The sequence below is a fragment of the Malaclemys terrapin genome, chromosome 2 (genome assembly GCF_027887155.1).
Source record: "Malaclemys terrapin pileata isolate rMalTer1 chromosome 2, rMalTer1.hap1, whole genome shotgun sequence".
In the NCBI taxonomy this organism is placed as follows: Eukaryota; Metazoa; Chordata; order Testudines; family Emydidae; genus Malaclemys; species Malaclemys terrapin.
The window spans coordinates 253,758,823-253,779,786 of NC_071506.1; the positions used below are offsets into that span (position 1 = coordinate 253,758,823).

A 20,964-nucleotide genomic window follows, 5' to 3' on the forward strand; every position below is an offset into this window, starting at 1 on the left:
GGTTAAGGTTGATGCAGGCAAGTGGGAACAAGATTGGATTGGGGTGGGCCAATGGTCCCAAAGTAGGGTCCAGGCTTAGTACCTATTGGTGGGCCCATGTTAGGTTAAAGTAGGTGCTAATTTGTGGATCTAGACTAGAGTTTTGTTTATTACCAGTTTGTGGAGCTGGGTTGGGGTTAAACACACTAAATATTTCAGAGCCTTTTGGATTTTTAAGTCTGTTACTGCTGTTGTGAAAATGGAATTTCCTGTATTTTGTCTTTGAAATATACCAGATTCCTGAATGCTTTGCTGCCATGGAAACAGATGGTGAAAGGCCTAAAATAGAACAGGCAACTCTAAAGCAACAATTGTTGCACAAACTCCATTCTCCTCCTCACTATGAAAAGCAGGTTTTGTGTGAACAATACTTAACTTAAAACAACCTACCTTGTTTCCATCACTTCAATATTAATTTAATACTTAGCTCTCTCTGGTGTGTTACATATTCAAAGTTCTGTACAAACATTAAACTAATTAAACTAAAATGAAATTTAATTATATTAGACTGATTTCTATGAAACCCATAGCTACCTCCAAAACTAGCAGAAACCTTGTCAATGTTATATATTACCTCAAATTACTATTTTGACTATTGTAAATCTTATGGGGATGTTTATTTGACTTTACATTTTTTTAAAAGAAAAAAATATCAAGTCTGATCCTTAGCTGATGTAAATCAGTGCAGCTCCAGAGAAGACAACAAAGCTATGCCAGTTTATGCTACCTGAGTATCTGATCTATTTTGTTGACTTCCAACCTTGAGACAGAGTGCAAGAAATGCTAATTTCCCCAACTATAGTATGACGTTGCACTCCATATGTTTTATAGAAATATGCTTACGAGTGTAAATATAATGTAACTGGAATATGCTTTATGCAAAAGGTATATTGTAAGGTATCATTACAAAGCTTATAATCTACTGAGTGTGTTCATCCTAGTTGTATGAATGTATCATTCTTGTATCTGAAGCTAGAAATATGAAGTATTACTCTGAAGTCCTATTGTAACTATGCAAAGTGTGGGCCATTAATGGTGGCTTGGAATCTTGATGGCTCCCATTAACCAGGAAAATTGGTTGTAAATGGCTCTGTTTACTTGTAAGCCTTCCTGCATACGTGAGTAATGAAGCCTTCCAGCCAGTGAGTAATGAAGTCTCACAGGACATGTGAAACATGTCACAGGATACTGAAATCCATCTTAAACCTGGTGCTTTTCCATTTAGAAGGAAAGGTGGGAACCCAGAGAGAGACGAAGAATTCCTGCCTGTGGCAAAGATATAAAAGGACGTGGAATATAACAAAGGGGACTGTAGTCATGAGAAAACCTCTAGTTACCACCTGAGCTATAACTAACAAGAACTGTACCGGGGAAAGGATTGGGCCCAGACTAAGAAGAAGTCTAGTCTGTGAAAGAAGCTTACTGGAACATCTCTGAGGGTGAGATTTACCTGTATTCAGTTTCTTAAATGTATTAGGCTTAGACTTGCGTGTTTTGTTTTATTTTGCTTGGTAACTTACTTTGTTCTGGCTGTTATTACTTGAAACCACTTAAATCCTATTTTTATACTTAATAAAATCACTTTTGTTTATTAATTAACCCAGACTAAGTGATTAATAGCTGGGGGAGCAAATAGCTGTGCGTCTCTCTCTATCAGTGTTATAGAGAGCGGACAATGTATGAGTCTACCCTGTATAAGCTTTATACAGAGTAAAATGGATTTATTTGGGGTTTGGATCCCATTGGGAACAAGGTGTTTGGGTGCTGGAAATAGGTGACTTGCTGAGCAGTTTTTGTTTAAAGTCTGCAACTTTGGGGGTGTGGACCAGACCTGGGTCTGTGTTGCACAAACTAGCGTGTCTGGCTTAACAAGGCAGGGTTCTGGAGTCCCAAGCTGGCAGTGGAAAATGGGCTCAGAGGTAATTCCAGCACATCAGGTGACAGTCCCATCACAGATAGCCTATGCATTATAGAATCCAAATACTCCCTTTATCACATTTGCAAAATTAGGTGCCTATGCTGCATGTACACAATATATGTGTGTCGTAGCAGATAACTGCATAATGTAAATGGCTAAATGAACATGCAGTAATCCATTTTGCATAGGAAACTATCTGTTTTGCATGCATAATTACCTGTTTGCACTGATGTGCTCAACTCCCAATGAAGCTCACAGGAAGCACTCAAAACGTTTAAGGATTGTGACCATATTTTGCATACACAACTTAGTTACTTTTGAAAATTTAGACCTCAATCCAGTAAATTAGATAATTTTTTCACATCTTAGCTCATAGATCTACACAGATGAGTAACTTCATGCATGAGAGTATTCCCACTACACTGATATGGGATTACTTACACAGAGAGGTTACTCATCTTGAGCAGTAACTGGAGTTCTTTGAGATGTGTATCCCTATGGGTGCTCCACTTCAGGTGTGCTAATGCCCCTTGCACCTTTAATTGGAGATTTTTCGTAGTAGTGCCCGTTCAGCCCACATATGTGCCTTAAGCTTCCTCGTGCCTCACTGCAAGGCTATATAGGGCTGTGCAGGCAAACTGCCCTTAGTTCCTTATGTACCATAAAGTCCCCAGAGGAAACTCCAAAGCAGAGGGGAAGGAGGGAGAGTAGTGGAGCACCCAGAGGGGGACACATCTCACAGAACTCCAGTTACTGCATAAGGCGAGTAACCTCTTCTTCTTTGAGTAGTGTCCCTGATAGGTGCTCCACTTCCAGCGACTACCAGCAGTAACCCCAGCTAGAGAGGGAGACTTTTGTGCCAAGTCCAAGATTGAAGACACCACAGCATTTCCAATTGCAGCATCTAATCTAGAAAACTGGACCAGTGCATAATGCTTAGGAAAAGTATGTACAGAAGACCAAGTGGCAGTTTTATACATTTCCAGAAACATAGGAACATTCTTGAATAATGCCATAGCAGCAGACAGAGATCTCATGGAATGGGACAACACCCTAGAAAGAGACTGTATAGCTAAAGATTTATAGCACAATATGATACAATCAGAAATCCACCTTGAGTGTCTGTGGGTGGAAATTGCTGAATCTTCGGATCTATCCACAATAGTCACAAACAGTTTGGGTTACTTCCCAAATGACTTGGTTCTTTCCAAATAAAAGGCTACCGCCCTCCTAATGTCTAAAGCATGTAAAATGGCCTCTTTGAACCGATGAGGCTTGGGGGCGGAGGGTGAACGGAAGGTGCATAATCTGGTTGATGTGAAATTCAGATGATATCTTGGGTACAAAATGCAGGTGTGGACATAACAAAACCTTGTCCTTGAAAAATACTGTAAATGGAGGATCTGCCATTAGAGCCCCCTACTTCTCCAATTCTGCCAGCAGAGGTGATTGCCACCAAAAAGGCTGTCTTCCAAGATAAATTAATGAGGAAAGAGGTTTGGCTCAAAGCATAAGGCATCTAAGTACTAAATTCAAATCCCAGATAGGAGTGAGTTCCTTAACTTGGGGAAAAAGGTTTCCCAGTATCCACAGAAATCTTACAGTTGTAGGATGGGTGAAGACTAAGAATCCTTCAACTGCTGGACCTGCTGCCCCTCTCTGGAACCCAATGCCTCTCTGGGGCCTTGGACAGGGCCCTGCAGCCTGGGGAGTTGCCAGCGTGGAGCTCCCCAGCCCCTCTGGCCTTTCCCCAGCCCTGCCTCACTCTAGACACCCTGAGCTTCCCAGCAGCCAGACCCTTCTCTCTCTGAAGGCAGAGAGAGACTGTTGAGCTCCTGGCTCCCAGCCTCTTATATAGAGCCAGCTGAGGCCTGATTGGGGCATGGCCCAGCTGCGGCTGCTTCCCCAATCAGCCCAGCTTTTAGAGCTGAAGCCCTTTCCAGGGCTGCTTTTACCCTTCAGGGCAGGAGCGGGTGTCCACCCCACTACATACCTCCTTAGAACAAGTCAACTGTAGTCCCATGAACCATCAAGGAGCCAAGTTCTGAGACGAAGTACACTCAGGTTGGGATGAAGAGTGCAGCCAGCATCCTGGGAAAAAATGAGGAATGGATGGAAGGCTGATCATCTGACAGATGGTTAGGTGAATCAGGAAAGGATACCATATTTGTCAGGGCCACGCTGAGACTATTATGGCTTTGTTGTGCTTGATCTTATTAATCGCCTTCAGAATCAGGGTGTTGGGAGAAAAACATATGGAAAGCCTTCTGTTCATGCAATGAGGATGGCATCTCCAAAAGAGAGAGGACCCAATCTCTCCCTTGAGCAAAAGCGTTTGCATTTCTTGTTGGTAACAGTGGCAAAGAGGTCTATTTTTGAACTCCCCAAGTCCAAATTTTGATCAAGAATCTGAGGATCCAACTTCCATTTGTAGTCCTGGGAGAAGTGCCTGCTGAGGTCATCTGCTAACTGGTTCTATATCCCTGGAAGATAAGTTGCTGAAATAAGGATGCAATTGGCTATGCACGAGTTCCAGAGCTTTACTGCTTCAGCACACAGGGAAGGGGACCTGGCCCATCCCTGTCGGTTAACATAAAATATGCAAGCTATGTTGTCCATGAGACTCTTTATGGATTTGTTCTTGAGTAAAGGGAGGAAGTGAATACATGCATTCCTGACTGCCCTCTGTTCGATGAGATTGATGTGTAGTTGTATCTCTTGGGAAGACCATTTGCCATGTACTGTGAGGGTCCCCCCAAGTGCATCCCCCAGCCCCTCAGGGCTGCATCTGTCGTTATAGTGATAGAGGGAGAAGGCTGAACAAACGGAATCCCTGCACTGACTTTGTCGGTGTCCCTCCACCAACTGAGAGACTCTCCTACCTGACGAGGGACCGACACTAACTTGTTCAAGCTGTGTTTGTTTGGAGTACAAATAGTCCTGAGCCAGCCCTGGAAATATCAAAGGTGGAGCCTGGCACATGGTATCACAAAAGTGTAGGCTGCCATGTGTCTGAGCAATTGAAAACAGCTTCTTTTTGATATCTATGGGCTGATTTGAACCTTTTAGACAAGATTTGCTAACATCAAGAATCCGTTGAGGGAAAGATAAGCCTTAGCTGATATAGTGTCCAAGGAGGCTCTTATGAACTCTATTCTTTGTACCGGGTTCAACTTGAATTTCTCAATGTCGAGCTGCAACCCTAGCTCATGGAACAGGGAGCTCATCCTCTTTATTGTGTCAAAAACGTCATTGTAAGACTGGCCTTTGAGTAGCCATTTGTCAAGGCACAGAAAAATGGTTATCTCCGGATGTCAAAGATAAGCTGCGACCACTGCCAGCACATCTGAGAACACTCTTGGGTCAGACAAAAGACCAAACAGAGCACTCAATATTGAAAGTAATCCTGGTCTACTGAAAAGCACAGGAATCATTTGTGAAATGTGTGAATTGTGATATGAAAATAGACATCCTGAAGATGGAGGGCTAAAAATCAATCCCCCGGTTGTAATCACTGAATTATAAATGTAAGTCACACCATCCTGAATTTTTGAGACTTGACAAAAGTTGTTTAGGAGTCTTAGATCTAAAATTGGTCTCCACTGTCTGTTCTTTTTCAGGACCAGAAAGTAGCTGGAATAAAACCCCTTCCCTCTGTACAGAATAGGAACTGGTTCTATTGCACCCATTTGCAGAAGTGAGTTAACTTCTTGCTTTACGAGGAGAGAGGTCCCTGAAGAGAGATGGGGAAGGGAGGTAAAATGGATAGCATATCCTGATCTTATGATCTCTAGCATCCCTTTGTCTGATGTGATTCTCTCCCATGCAGAAAGAAAATGGGAGAAACAATTTCCAAAGAGTGGAAGATGGGTAAAATGGTGTATGTGTAGCTTGGTATTGAGAGATAGTTCCGGGCCCTTGACCAGTCCATCAAAACTGATGCTTAGATGATAATGATGATGCAGAAGGAGCAGGTGATCTCTTCCTCTGGAACCTTGACTTTTTCTTGAGTGGTTGATACGGTCTCTGAAAACCTGAGAATGAAGTGGGAAGGGATCTTTGTGCAGTTTGGGATCTACTAAATTTTCATTTGTTTGTAGGCGTGTAAATCCCAAAGGATCTTAATGTGGTTCTGGAATCCTTAAGGGTACACAGTGAATCATCAGTGGACTCAGCAAACAGTTTGAGGCCATCGAAGAGAGGTCTTCAACCATGATTTGGACCTCCCTTGGGAATACAGACAGCTAGAGTCAGGAAGTCCTCTGCAGAGATGGATTGAGCGGCAGTATTGGCTGCATCCAAAGAGGCCTGTAGTGACGTTCTAGCTAACAGATGACCCTCATTAACAATAGCTTGAAACTGGTCATGTTGATCATCCAGCAGATGCTCAATAAAGGTGGTGAATTTGGCACAATTTGAGTGATTTTATTTAGCCATGAGAGCTTGATAGTTCACAATCCTAAACTGAAGAGTCATGGATGAATAGATCTTACTGCTGAATAGATCAAAGCATTTTTGATCCTTATCATATTCCGTGGCCTTCGCATAACATTGTCTGCCATGTTCATTTACTGCCTCCACAACCAAGGACTTTGGTGTTGGATGGGTGAACAGAAATTCAGAGTCCCTAGCCGGGATGTAATATTTTCTTATAGGCCCATTTGCACTTCAGCAGAATCATCGCAGGGGACTCCCAGATGGATTTGGTAGGATCCAATTGAGCCTCATTAGTAGGCAGGTCAACTCAGGTAGAGGGAGTCCATTGGAGGATGTCCAGGAGCTTATGTTGTGACTCCCTGATCTGGAGGGAATCTGCAATGCACTCCATTAACTTTTAAAAGTGTCCAAAGTCGTCAGCCACAGTCAATGTGGGAGGTATAACAGCTTCACCTGGGGAAGATGAAGAAATGTTTGTTTGAGGAGTGACCTCTTTATCTGCCCTGGCCTCCTGCCCCTCAAAGGTGCCTGAGGTAAGAGAGGAGGAGAAGTTGGAGTACAGGAGCTTCTCCCCTGTATTTCCTGAAAGAGAGACTAGGGGCATGGTAAAACTGCTGATGGATCCCAGTAGGCCTCTGAGAAGGACCAAAAGGCATCGGGGGTTGTGATAAATGAAGGGGGGGGGGCGCGCGGTAACTCCCTTTTAAGGACACCCAGCCAGCCAGTTAGCTATAAAATCCCTCTTAGTAGCTGTTCTCTACTTGCTTTACCTGGTAAAGATTAAAAAAAAGTCTCATTGTTATGCATAGGTAAAAGGAAGTGAGTGGGCACCTGACCAAAAGACCCAATGGGAAGGCTTGAACTTTTTAAAATTGGGAAAAAAAGCTTTTCCTTTGTCTGTCTGTGGTTGTTCTCCTGGGAAGAGGGGGACAGAGCAGTGATGCTGTAAAAAGCTTGGGGCCAGGTATGAAAAATCATCAGTATCATACCTAGAAACTACTCATTTGAAACCCCAGATATGTAAGTAGATCAGGAAATGTCTAGGAAGACGTGATTAGGTTTATCCCTTTATTTCTTTATGGCTTGTGGATTCCGCTGTGCTAACCCTGGTGCTTTTGTTTTGCTTGTAACCTTTAAGCTGGACCTCAACAAAAACTATTCTTGGTGCTTAATCCTTGTAATAGCTCTTTTAAAATCTAGCAATAGCTGAGTTCCCTGATATATTTTCCTTCCTTTTTTTTTTTTTTTAATCAAATTGACCTTTTTTAAGATTTTTGTGTCTTAAGAAGTTTGCACATGTTGTTTAATTAGCTGGTGGCAACAGCTAATTTCCTTTTTGTTGTTCTTTTTTTCATCTCTTCCCGGAAGGCGGGGGGTGTGAAAGGGCTTGAGGGTACCCCACAGGAAGGAGAGCCTTCCTGGTCTCTCAAAGAGGTTCTGCACTTGGGTGGTGTCAGCATCTATCAATGCAAGGTCAGATAGAAGTTGCAACCTTGGGAGTTTAATACAAGCCTGGAGTGGCAAGTATTAATTTTTAGAGTCCTTGCAGGCCCCCACCTTCTGCACTCGAAGTGCCAGAGTGGGGAATCAGCCTTGACGGGGGTGGCAACCACTTGTGCTTGAACAAAGTCTGGGATACACGGGCCTTTGATGCAACTCTCTTATCAGAAGTGTCAGGATGGAAATCCCTGGAGCAAAATATTCAAATTGAAGGAAAATTCCTCCTCTTCAAGAAGGGGAGCTCCGGTAGTCTCTGAAGATGTTGGCGAGTCAAGCGGTACTGGGGAAAGGTCGCATCTCAGTGACTGTGCTTTTCTTGGTACTGATAACCTCCTGGTACCGATCAATAAGGGAGACTCCGGCCTCTCCAAAATAAATAGATCCCTTGAGAATCTGAACTCCTATGATACCGGGTTGGTTTGAAGAGTGGGGCGCCATTCCATTGTTGGTACTGAGGGTCTATGCTGTTCTGGCAAGTCCACTCTAGTTGAAATACATGGTACTGATGAAGATGTCTTGGGGAGTGCAGAGACTGGATAAGAGGCATGGTGTCTTCCCGGTACTGACGCCATCTTAGTGGCCAACTTAGATATAGACTTTATCAAAGAAGTTCCGGGTACCGTTTTCTGAGCCTTGGACTGCTTCGATGAAGCATGCTTTTCTTCTGCTGAGCTTGGCGCCTGAGGCACAGGATCTATTCCGAGAGCATCTGACGCCTCAGCCATACCCAAGGTGGGACGCAAGGTCTCCGCAGAAGTCTTGCTCTGTGGAGACTGAGGTCTTTTTGAAGTGGACTCTTTCTGTGGAGAATGACTTTGTTTTCTATGGGTCTTCTCTGTGGATCCACCTCAGGTAAACATGTCAAAGTTGACAGGGCACTGTGTTAATTAAGTGACTGACATCCGGGGGGTCTCCTGACCTGGATCTGAGGCCAGTTGGAGGGAATGCTCCATCATTAAGATTCTCAGTTTTAGCTCTCAATGTTTTCTTGCCCTGCCCTTAAAAGTTGAGCAGATGGAGCACTTATGCGGGATACAAGACACCCCCAAGCAACAGAGACAACGGGAATGCCAGTCACTGAATGGAATGGCCTCCCGGTAAGAGATGCACTGCTTGAAGACTGGAAAGCCTGACATACCCCAGGGCAAAGGAATTTAATATGGGAAGTTTTCCCTTCCCAAAGGGAAAAGGGATCAAGAGAAAGTCCCCCTAAATAAAAAGTAAATAAAATAACTAACTAAAGAAGGGTAACCAGGCTCAGAAACTTCAAAAGTAAGGCACACTAATGCTCTGTGTTAGGCCCAGGAGGTTGAGAAGGAACTGGGCCAGTTCATCCATGCAGCCCTATACAAATGCTCCCCAGGTTACACAAACCCGACTTACACAAATCCACACTTACGGAAAAAGTTTCGTAAATTCCATAAGCTAGAAAGTTTGTTTGTTTGTTTTTGTGCGTAATGGTCGGGTATACGTTCCCAACTTACGCAAAATTCGAGTTACGCAAGGCGTTCTGGAACGGAACGCTTGTGTAAGTCGGGGCCCAAGGAAGCGTAGGTCACATGCATGGGCCAAATGGGCATTACTACCAAAAATCTGATTAAAGGCACAAGGGCATGAGCTCACCTGAAGTGGACACTGCTCGAAGAAGAAATATAAAGTTGGCAGATGTGGGGTCCTTATCTGTAAAGGCTGTAGAATGTAAACTTTGAAGATACCATATATGCTTTATGAAGAACTGCTTTTAGATATCTCTATACTAACAAAAGTAGTTTTTTCCCCACTAATATTTCTGCTGTTTAAACATATACACTTAAAAGCAATAAAACATGTTAGGAGATGGAGTTCTCTTAGCAATCCTTTCATCTAATGTGGCTGAAGGTGCTCAGAAGACATACCTGATGTATGCAGGCATTCATGCAAGTGAAGTTGTGTGGGGATATAGTTCTGTTAGTGTCCATGTTATGCCTGTAACTGAAAATTTGATGCATGCAGTTTTCACTATGTACCCTTAATTACTCACTTATTCATTCCATACTTGCCTAGGAGAGCTCAAAGGCCAGTAAGATGTTCCTAAAATATCATGTATTAATTAATACCTGAGGAATACGGAGCTCTTTTAGCTGGTCTTGAGTAATCTCACTGAGCTGCCGAAATGCCATTGTAAAATCAGCCTTTGTATCTTCCATGAGCTAATGAAATTAAATACATTTCTATCAGTATTTTTAAAATATTAGACATCAGTTCAAATATCCCCAAAAGAATGACCAATAATAAACTCACTTTTAGGAGAAATGCAATCAAATAGTTATCATCCTCACTCTCCCCAAGGAGACCCAATTTTGCTCTAAATAGTTCTGTAAAACTGAAAGTAGTAACAGAAATTATGAAGGCAAAGAAATTGTTCCGAAAACATATTCTATCGTATATGCTTCTTTAAAATCTGAGTTATGGAAGTACATACCGGGTATAATAATGCTCAGAGTATCCCTCCAGAATCTGGAAAGCACTATAAAAGTAAGGAAATATCAAATCCTATTGACCAACAGTAATACCAAAGATACAATTCAGCTTCACATTCAAGTGTGAAACCTTCCTCTGGCTTGTACCTATTTATGAAAAACTTCCCTCTTACCCCATTTTGGTATTTTTTTTATTTGTTTTAAAAACAGTCTTGTTTGGCCTGTAACATATCCAGAAAATACTTTCTGTTTAGAAATCAAACTTCCTAAAAAGATAGCCCCCTTTTCTCCTACACATATGGCCATTATAGCATATCTCTCTAGTTCTTTTAAGTGTGAAGATATTTTTAAGGATAACTTACAGCTGCTTTTGTCTGCGATCCAATACAGGTTTTAGAGCTTGTAACAGCTTGTTCAGATTAAACATCCCAACATTTGCTTGGTTTCCTATTTTATACCTCCTTTCATCATCAGATGTGTTTGGAACAAAATCTGTTTGAAACAAAACATCACATTTCTACAACAGATTAATTAGAATAAACAACCAAAGTTAAAATTTTAAACTAGGCTAATTTTTCATATTTGCACAGTAAACTAATAGAAGTCCTGCAAGCACTAAATATTAACTCAGAGTACTCCAAACACAAGAATATTTATTTACACTGGATTAGCCCAAGATCTAACATTGCCAGAGTAAGGAAAACATTCTTAGAGCACAAGTTCCCAGATGGTCACAAGTGTTGTTTTCCTACTTCAAGACACAGAATAAATTCAGATATTTAAACAGCCATTTTTTTTTACACTCTGAATAATGTTTTTCAGTATTCTTTAATATAAATAATGCTACTATTAAATATCATATGGTTAGATGCCTAGGGATTCCAGTCTTCCAAACAACAATATATTTTAAGATGTAATCTAAGTAAATGAGATGCATATATTTTTAAGTAGCCTAGTGACACTAATTATCTGAACATAAAGATTAATTCAAAATGTATATAATTATATATTTGCTTCTGAAATATTTAGGGCTAAAATGTTCCAGCACAAGAAAGTCCACTTTGAGGAGTGGCGAATAGGCAAATGCATACCCTTAATGAAAGGCATAATGCATCCAGGAGCAAAGGTTAAACATAGCCACAGCATCAACCTCAGAAATGATACAGCATGCACGTCTTGTCCAGAACAGGGCCAGCTCTGCTGGTCGGTGTCTATGAGGGGAAAGGCTGCCGTCCTGGATCCTCCTTTGTACTCTCTGAGGAAGCTACTACCAGAAGCAATACTAATGGGGATCAGCCCCGGCACTCAGAAGGAAACAAGGACTGTGACTAGGAACAGCATCTCAGAGTTGGTGTCAAATAGGAATTCTACTTTGTTTGATTCATTGTTACTAGAGGTGGGCCCAAAACACTACTTCAAATGCAACCCCATTCTCCTCCCCAGCCCACCTACATAACTGTGAATTTTGGGAGCTGAGGCACATGTTCAAACCTGAATCCCCAGATCTACATCCACTCCTCTGGCTTGGCTTCAGGGAAAGAAAGAAAACTAGAAGAGCCTCTTTTAAGGTTCCAGCTGAGATATGCCCAAGGTGTACAAGATCAGATTTCAGGAGATTTTCATCACTTGAGCCTGAAATCTTATGAAAATAGACAGTGAGATTTCAACACCGTTGAGCCTGACCCCCAGCCATGATTTGACTTCCAAACTCCAGCCTAAATGTAATGTACATCTGAACACCATCTTCTGGACCTATGTCTATTTATTACAGATGGAGAGAGTAATGTAATTCATGCTTTCAATGAAAGATTTACAGTAGAGTGTCATAACTGGGCAGATTTGACGCCCTCCCCCCACCCCCGGATTAACAGTTATGACTGTAAAGTCAAAATGATAAAATATGACAGATTTTGCTTTTGGCTACTTTTAGTTGTATTCAATTTTTACAGATTTTTCTTGATTTCTGCTATAGCATCTGGGAATCTGATGAATGTCAGTATGAGAGATTCTTCGTGGAAATGGGTTTAGTAGTAATATACATTATCTGCAAGTTTTTTAGTGTACAGTTTAAAATATAATTTGTATAATACACAGTAAGACTACTCTCTGATCTAAAATGCAACTAGATGCACAAAATTTATTTTCTGACCAATGTACATGCAGTACACATATGCAGAATCCATGTGCTAATAATGTTAATAACTTTCTGAGCAAACAAAAATTATATAACTTAACACAATAAGAAGGAATTTCATGTCCAACACAAAAGGTATATTCAAATACATGTGCCATACTCACTTGGATCATAGGACTCCATAAAACCAAATGGACCATAATCTATTGTTATGGATAACAAACTGAAGTTATCTGTATTGCACACACCTAGAATTAATCAACAACAAAAAAACAACTATCAAAACAATAAAGCTGTTTAGTCTAGACACTGCTGATTTATCAAAAGCAGAAAATTTGCTGAAAAGCCTAGATTATGGTGGATCTAAATTACAATATCTAAAGTTGGGCCCAGCAGATGAGAGTCTGGATTTTAAGCTAAATCCCTTGTTCCCAACCTTGCAGGCATTTTATATATCAAAACTGAAAACATCTGATGTCTCTGTGATATCACATCTGGTTTCTATGCCTATATGGCACTGTCTTCTTTTACTTTCAGTGGCAACATTGAGGAACTATGACTACCTCATGTACATTTGATCAATTATTTTCCTTTCCTTGTGAGTTGTGTGTGCGCTACATTAGCAATATCATGCTGATTCTCCTTATGGGGTATAATTCTGAAACAAAGTTTCATAGCACATTGATAGTACAGTGGTTTTCCAAATAAACAAGTATTCCCATGATGCTGTACCAATAAATTCATGTATCAGTGAATTTAGGTACTGATATGGCCCCACCACTGCACTATCTGACTATATAAGATAGGATCTAATGAAGGCATCACAAACTCATGCCAATTACATGACACCAACATGTGGTCTTTGCATATATTACAAAACACTATTATATGCACTAGTGCTACGTCAGTGCAACTGTCTTTCAAAAACAACCACTGTATTGTATCATCTAAAGTTTTCACTTCAAAAAAAAATCCAGTAGACTGACCGAAATAAGTAATATTGATACAACTGTGTTCTTTGCCACTAACCAGCAACCCTTCTTAAAGAATTTTTTGAGAAGCCCATGTACTATGCCAGTCTTTTGCCTCTTCATAATCTGTCTGCACTTTGAAAATCAAAACATCTCTTGACTCTGTCAGAGAAAACTTGCAGAAGTGCTAAACAATAACAGGGGTATTGTTGTAGGCAAAAATGCCAAAAAGTTTGAAATAAAGGACAAAAAGAGAAGAAGTAAACATGACGAAGCAAAAGCCATTATTAAGTATATGTGAGGACCTTCATTTTTTATTTTTACCGATCTCTATCAAAAAATCCCCAGGTTTTACAAAAGCTAATTTTTTTTTTGTTTTTTACTGATTTTCACCTGAACTTTGAACCCTTCAAGTACATGAAAATACTAATTATCTTAAGAAAATCCAATACATTATATTAGATAAATGTGTTAATGCTAATAATAAATTAATCTAAGTGTAAGTGTGGGGCTGTCTGTTAACGTAAGGCAATGTCCTGGAAGATACACACACGGACGCATGCACACATGTGCATATACCTACGTACTGTTAATATACAATTCATGAAATAAACCACAGCATTAAACTATTTTAAATTTTCAATACTCTTACTTTTCTCTACTTGTTGCTATTTTCCATCCTCCTGTCCCCCACAATATTAACCCTGATAATTACCCAAAAAACTGTGACGTTAGTTTTTTGCATCGTTTTTAACTCGTTTTTTAAATTTTTTAACAAACACGGATACATTCTAGGGAATTTAAACAAAACAAATACCAAAACCAAAAGGCTTGAGTTTATTACGGGTAAAGGGACTTTTAACAGACCTTAATATTTTACAATTACCACACCAATAATTTAATTGAGCTATCATTGCTTACCATGAGCAAATCCCACTGACATCCACAATGCCATCAGATTTGCAGTCTCCAATACCACTCTAGAGAAAAAGTCCTGAAATCAAATACATTTTTCACTTCAAACCCTTTCATTAATAAATACGAATAAACAGTATGTTATCAAATATATAATTTATTTAAAAGTAACAGTTGGCACATTATACTGTTTTCTTTTTAATATTTGGGCACATCTTTTTTATGCCTGTCAGAACTTTTACATGGCACTCTCAATGAGTTGGCTGCATGATGATCTTATCCAAGAACACCCAGAGCTGTGTGACAATGCACAAATTCAGCTGCAATTGCAATAATGCTAAAACGAAAGTGTTATAGTAATGATATTGCATTTATTTAGGGTACAGCATGATCCTGCACTCCATCACTAGTCTATGATTAGTATACGAAGGGCCTAAGGGGAACAAACATTAATGGAGAATGGGATATTACCGTAATAAATATCAGAGGGGTAGCCATGTTAGTCTATATCCACAAAAACATCAAGGAGTCCAATGGCACCTTAAAGACTAACCGACTTATTTGGGCATAAACTTTTGTGGGTAAAAAGCCCACTTTTTCAGATGCATGGAGTGAAAATTACAGATACAGGCATAAATATATATTGGCACGTGAAGAGAAGGGAGTTACCTTACAAGCGGTACATGTACATGGCAGAGGGGCATTGCTGGCACATGATGGCATATATCACATTAGTAGATGTGCAGGGGAATGAGCCCCTAATGGTGTGTCTGGGTCCTATGTTGGTGTCGCTAGAGTAGATATGGGAACAGAGAAGGCAATGGGGTTTGTTACAGGGGTTGGTTCCTGGGTTATTGTTTCTGTGGTGTGGTGTGTAGTTTGCTTTTGGCATTTGCTTCAGGTTGGGGGGCTGTCTGTAAGCAAGGATTGGCCTGCCTCTCATGGCCCCACAGTATGCAAACATTTTTATGGCTAACTTAGGACAACATTTCCTCAGCTCTCGTCCCTCACGCCCCTCCTCTACTTATGCTACATTGATGACATCTTCATCATATGGACCCAAGGGATTCCACCTGGATTTCAACAATTTCTTGAACAGCTACTAATGTGATATATGCCATCATATGCCAGCAATGCCCCTCTGCCATGTACATTGTCCGGTTTGGCCAGTCTCCACGTAAAAGGATAAATGGACATAAGGAATGGTAACATACAAAAGCCAGTAGAACACTTCAATCTCCCTGGTCATTCAACAACAGATTTAAAAGTAGCCATTCTTCAACAAAAAAATTCAAAACAGACTTCAAAGAGAAACTGTAGAGCTACAATTCATTTGCAAACTTAACACCATCAATTTGGGCTTGAATAGGGACTGGGAATCCCAAAAGCAATTTTCCCTCTCTTGGTATTGACACCTCCTCATCAATTATTGGGAGTGGACCACATCCACCCTGACTGAATTGGCCTTCAACATTGGTTCTCCACTTGTAAGATAACTCCCTTCTCTTCATGCGCCAATATATATTTTTGCCTGTAGCTGTAATTTTCACTCCATGCATCTGAAGAAGTGGGCTTTTTACCCACAAAAGCTTATGCCCAAATAAATCTGTTAGTCTTTAAGGTCCATTGGACTCCTCGTTGTTTTCAAAATGAAAATGTTTGTGTAAAGTAACACGGCAGGAAAAGACAATCTTCATACTTGAAGGGAGAACTGTGAGAATATTGAAGAATAATATTTGCAAACATCTGTTTGATTAAAAACTGCAAGTCCACTTCAGTGATATTTGCAACATTTTAAATTTATTTTTATATTGTTAATACAAATGATGTTTTGTTGACAATATGCATGCAAAGTGAAAGTCTCTCTCATACTCACCAAATATCTATTTGAATCATTCATATTTACTGATGGAAAATGTTCTTGTATGACAAAGTCTAGCAGTGTCCTGAAAAAAAAAATCAAGAGTTCTTTAAGCAAAACCAGTATTTTTAGGACTGATGTGCCAAAGAGATGACTAATCATTCTTATTCTCCACATTAAAGGGCTGATCAAAGCCCAGTATAGTCAATAAAGAAATACCCATTAACTGAAATGGATAAGACCCTAATGGAATCCGTTAGCAATAAAACTTAATATTTCACACACAGAACATGATTAGAAGCAGTCACGTTATGTTAAAACAACTCCAAGTATTAAATTCTCTGACTAGAGCACAATATTTGTTTACATGCCTGTATAACATTTTCTGACAAACTGGTTTGGTTATAAGAAAAAAATCACTACCAGGCAAAGTTCTGAGTCAAGTTTCTCCACACAGAACATTTTTATGGCTGAATTATAAACCCTTATAAAAAACAGCTATTTACCACAGTATAATACGGTTCTCCAAGAACTGCCTATATGGGTCCTGACAGCAAGTGACATGCAGGTCCTAGGTGCCTTAGCTTGGAACTTTCTCAGAAACTACTGACTGGGACTGTACACATATAAACTAAGGGTACGTCTATACTTACCTCCGGGTTCGGCGGTAAGCAATCAATCTTCTGGGATCGATTTATCGCGTCTTGTCTAGACGCGATAAATCGATCCCGGAAGTGCTCGCCGTCGACGCCGGTACTCCTGCTCCGCGAGAGGAGTACACGGAGTTGACGGGGGAGCCTGCCTGCCGCGTGTGGACCCGCGGTAAGTACTTTATAGTTCGAACTAAGGTACTTCGACTTCAGCTACATTATTCACGTAGCTGAAGTTGCATATCTTAGTTCGAACTGGGGGGTTAGTGTGGATCAGCCCTAAAATCCTATATAGCACAGCTTCAACCATAATTCAGTTCCTTCCACAAATTAAAAATCTGCTGTAAGATTTCAAAATAAAGGGGACAGAGGGCAGGAAGCATGGATCCAGGCAGGCAATCATCTTAACAACTGCTTACTATGGTAAGTAACTGCTATTTCTTCTTTGAGCACTACCTGCATGAGTCCCTACTGTAGGTGATTAGCAATCAGTCTATAGATTCAAAGGAGGAAGATCTGAGGAATCTTACTTGATTAAAGATCACAGAACAGCTCTCTCAAACTGAGCAACAAAACTGCTTAAGGGACAACATATTTTAATGATGAGAAAACTATAGTATTGTTAAAAAGCCTATAATAGTTCTGCAATAGTTTGTTACCCACATATATTATTCCCTTTTAATCCTGCATGCTGCTGGAAAACACATATTGCAGAACGTACTTCTGTTATTGTTATATTTCATATTTATATTACAGTAGCACACACAGGCCTCTATGAAAACTTTTACATACTGCAGCCCTGATCCTAAAAAAACGTATACAATTGCTTAGTTAATGGGACTACTCGTATATAAATTTAAGCCCGTGAGAATGTTTTTGCAAGGTCAAGGCCAAACAGCTAAATGCAGCCCTTATCATGAATATCTGGCATTTGAATCTTTATTAGTATTTCTTTCCTTATAAATAAATAGCAAAATCAGGTGAATCAGTCCAATAAGTGATCTTCCTAAATTACTACTGTACATACATGTTTGAATAGGTTTTATTGATATTACTATGAAGATTTCATTCTAACCTTTGCAAGTCCAGTTCCCCAGAATGAGCTAAAATTTCCAAGGAACCTATACGAAACCACGATTTGGCAACACGCAGGACTATTGCACCTTAAACATAAACATATATGTTAAATTTAAATAGAGTATCAGCAAGTTAAGATAACCAATGCAGCAACAAGAATATATATGTACACACACAGAAATATGCATATATATATACATATAAAAAGCAATGCATGTGTATGTTTGTATATATACACAAACATACACATGCATTTTTATAAATAAACAGATAAAACAACTAAAAATCAAATGAGTGTGTGTACATTAAATCCTGCACAAATATTTTAACACTGTTTAATTTGCTTGAAAATGACTGACACATATAAACCCATTTAAAAAGGAACAGGAGCTTATATGATAAAAAAAATTGTGCATTTAATTCCAAGAAGAAAAAGGGAAAAATGAGTAAGAAGCAAACAATGAAGAGGAAAATGGAAGAGACAAAAGAAATGAAACAGAGGGAGTGAAGGGCCTAAATTTCAAAAGTGATTAGTGGTTTTGGGTCCCTATTCACTTTTGAAAATTTAAGCCTAGAAGCACACAAATTAAAGGTTCAAGAAAAAGCATCCAGTCAGAAATAGCATCACTGGTCACACAATGATAATTCAAACAGAGGAATATAGCAGGATTGTTATGGAGGGCCCTAATCAACTAACTTAAAGCAGAGAAATAAGACAAACATACTAAAAGAATAAAGGGGGGAAAGTGAAAAGTCTTCTCTGGGCATTGCTATGTTCCAGATTTTTCCATTAATCTATTGCAAGTTGCATGCATCTTAGAATCATAGAATATCAGGGTTCGAAGGGACCTCAGGAGGTCATCTAGTCCAACCCCCTGCTCAAAGCAGGACCAATCTCCAACTAAATCATTCCAGCCAGGGCTTTGTCAAGCCTGACCTTAAAAACCTCTAAGGAAGGAGATTCCTTCCTCCCCAGTATCAGAGGGGTAGCCGTGTTAGTCTGAATCTGTAAAAAGCAACAGAGGGTCCTGTGGCACCTTTAAGACTAACTTCTGTTAGTCTTAAAGGTGCCATAGGACCCTCTGTTGCTTCCTCCCTATTTAACCCATTCCAGTGCTTCACCACCTCCTAGTGAAAAAGTTTTTCCTAATATCCAACCTAAACCTCCCCCACTGCAACTTGAGACCATTACTCCTTGTTCTGTCATCTGCTACCACTGAGAACAGTCTAGATCCATCCTCATTGGAACCCTCTTTCAGGTAGTTGAAAGCAGCTATCAAATCCCCCCCTCATTCTTCTCTTCTGCAGACTAAACAATCCCAGTTCCCTCAGCCTCTCCTCATAAATCATGTGCTCCAGCTCACTAATCATTTTTCTTGCCCTCCGCTGGATTCTTTTCAATTTTTCCACATCCTTCTTGTAGTGTGGGGCCCAAAACTGGACACAGTACTCCAGATGAGGCCTCACCAATGCCAAATAGAGGGAAATGATCACATCCCTCGATCTGCTGGCAATGCTCCTACATATACAGCCCAAAATGCCATTATCCTTCTTGAAACAAGGGCACACTGTTGAATCATATCCAGCTTCTCATCCACTGTAACCCCTAGGTCCTTTTCTGCAGAACTCCTGCCTAGCCACTTGGTCCCTAGTCTGTAGCAGTGCATGGGATTCTTCCGTCCTAAGTGCAGGACTCTGCACTTGTCCTTCTTGAACCTCATCAGATTTCTTTTGGCCCAATCTCAATTTGTCTAGGTCCCTCTGTATGCTATCCCTACTGTGGAAGCAGGGAAAGAAAGAGAGGGTTTAAGTGCAGCCATTTAAGTCTTAGCCTAATATCGCGAGACCTGTAGAAGCAGGGCTCACGTCAGAAGCGAGTGGAAAGCAGCAGAATAGTCAGTGTGACCTAGCCTTGAGATAACTATGTTTGAGAAGAGAAAGTGAGAAAATACTGGAATAGATAGCAAATAGCCTAAATAAAATGCAGATGTTTTTAATTAATGCACATCACAAAGGGGTATAAATGCTTGTGTGATTTTGCTTGTACTTTGGGGAAACTGAGGCAGGGATGCTCTCTGTCAGCTGTGTTCTTCCCTTGCAATTGCATGTCCTGAATAAAGCTGTCTCTGATTTTGTTGAGTTCGTTTCTTCCACACTACCCTCCAGTGTATCTACCACTCCTCCTAGTTTAGTGTCATCTGCAAACTTGCCGAGGGTGCAATCCACACCATCCTCCAGATAATTAATGAAGATATTAAACAAAACCGGCCCCAGGACCGACCCTTGGGGCACTCCGCTTGATACCAGCTGCCAACTAGACATCGAGCCATTGATCATTACCGTTGAGCCCGATGATCTAGCCAGTTTTCTATCCACCTTATAGTCCATTCGTCCAGCCCATACTTCTTTAACTTGCTGGCAAGAATACTTGGGATACCGTATCAAAAGCTTTGCTAAAGTCAAGGAATAACACGTCCACTGCTTTCCCATCATCCACAGAGCCAGTTATCTCATCACAGAAGGCAATTAGGTTAGTCAGGCATGACTTGCTCTTGGTGAATCCATGCTGACTGTTCCTGATCACTTTCCTCTCCTCGAAGTGCTTCAAAATTGATTCCTTGAGGACCAGCTCCATGATTTTTCCAGGAACTGAGGTGAGGCTGACTGGCCTGTAGTTCCCCAGATCCTCCTCCTTCCCTTTTTTAAAGATGGGCACTATATTTGCCTTTCTCCAATCATCCTGGACCTCCCCGATCACCACGAGTTTTCAAAGATAATGGCTCTGCAATCACATCAGCCAATTCTCTCAGCATCTTCGGATGCATTAGATCTGGACCCATGGACTTGTGCATGTCCAGCTTTTCTAAACAGTCCTTAACCTGTTCTTTCACACTGAGGACTGCTCACCTCCTCCCCATATTGTGTTGCCCAGGACAGCAGTGTGGGAGCTGACCTTGTCCGTGAAGACTGAGGCAAAAAAAGCACTGAGTACTTCAGCTTTTT

General features: G+C 40.6%; 1 protein-coding gene across 2 annotated transcripts in view; it reads right to left on the reverse strand.

Annotated features, from left to right (window-relative positions):
- LOC128831034 (protein adenylyltransferase SelO-like) overlaps positions 1-20,964 on the reverse strand; it is a 47,951-nt gene that overhangs the window by 17,736 nt on the left and 9,251 nt on the right. For both annotated transcript variants that reach the window (XM_054017074.1, XM_054017073.1), the window contains 8 exons: positions 17,960-18,047; positions 16,250-16,319; positions 14,380-14,452; positions 12,652-12,735; positions 10,716-10,845; positions 10,356-10,400; positions 10,175-10,256; positions 9,991-10,083 (listed from right to left, as the gene is read on the reverse strand). In XM_054017074.1, coding sequence (XP_053873049.1) covers positions 9,991-10,083; positions 10,175-10,256; positions 10,356-10,400; positions 10,716-10,845; positions 12,652-12,735; positions 14,380-14,452; positions 16,250-16,319; positions 17,960-18,047 — 665 coding nt within the window. The remainder of the gene's footprint in view (positions 1-9,990; positions 10,084-10,174; positions 10,257-10,355; positions 10,401-10,715; positions 10,846-12,651; positions 12,736-14,379; positions 14,453-16,249; positions 16,320-17,959; positions 18,048-20,964) is intronic.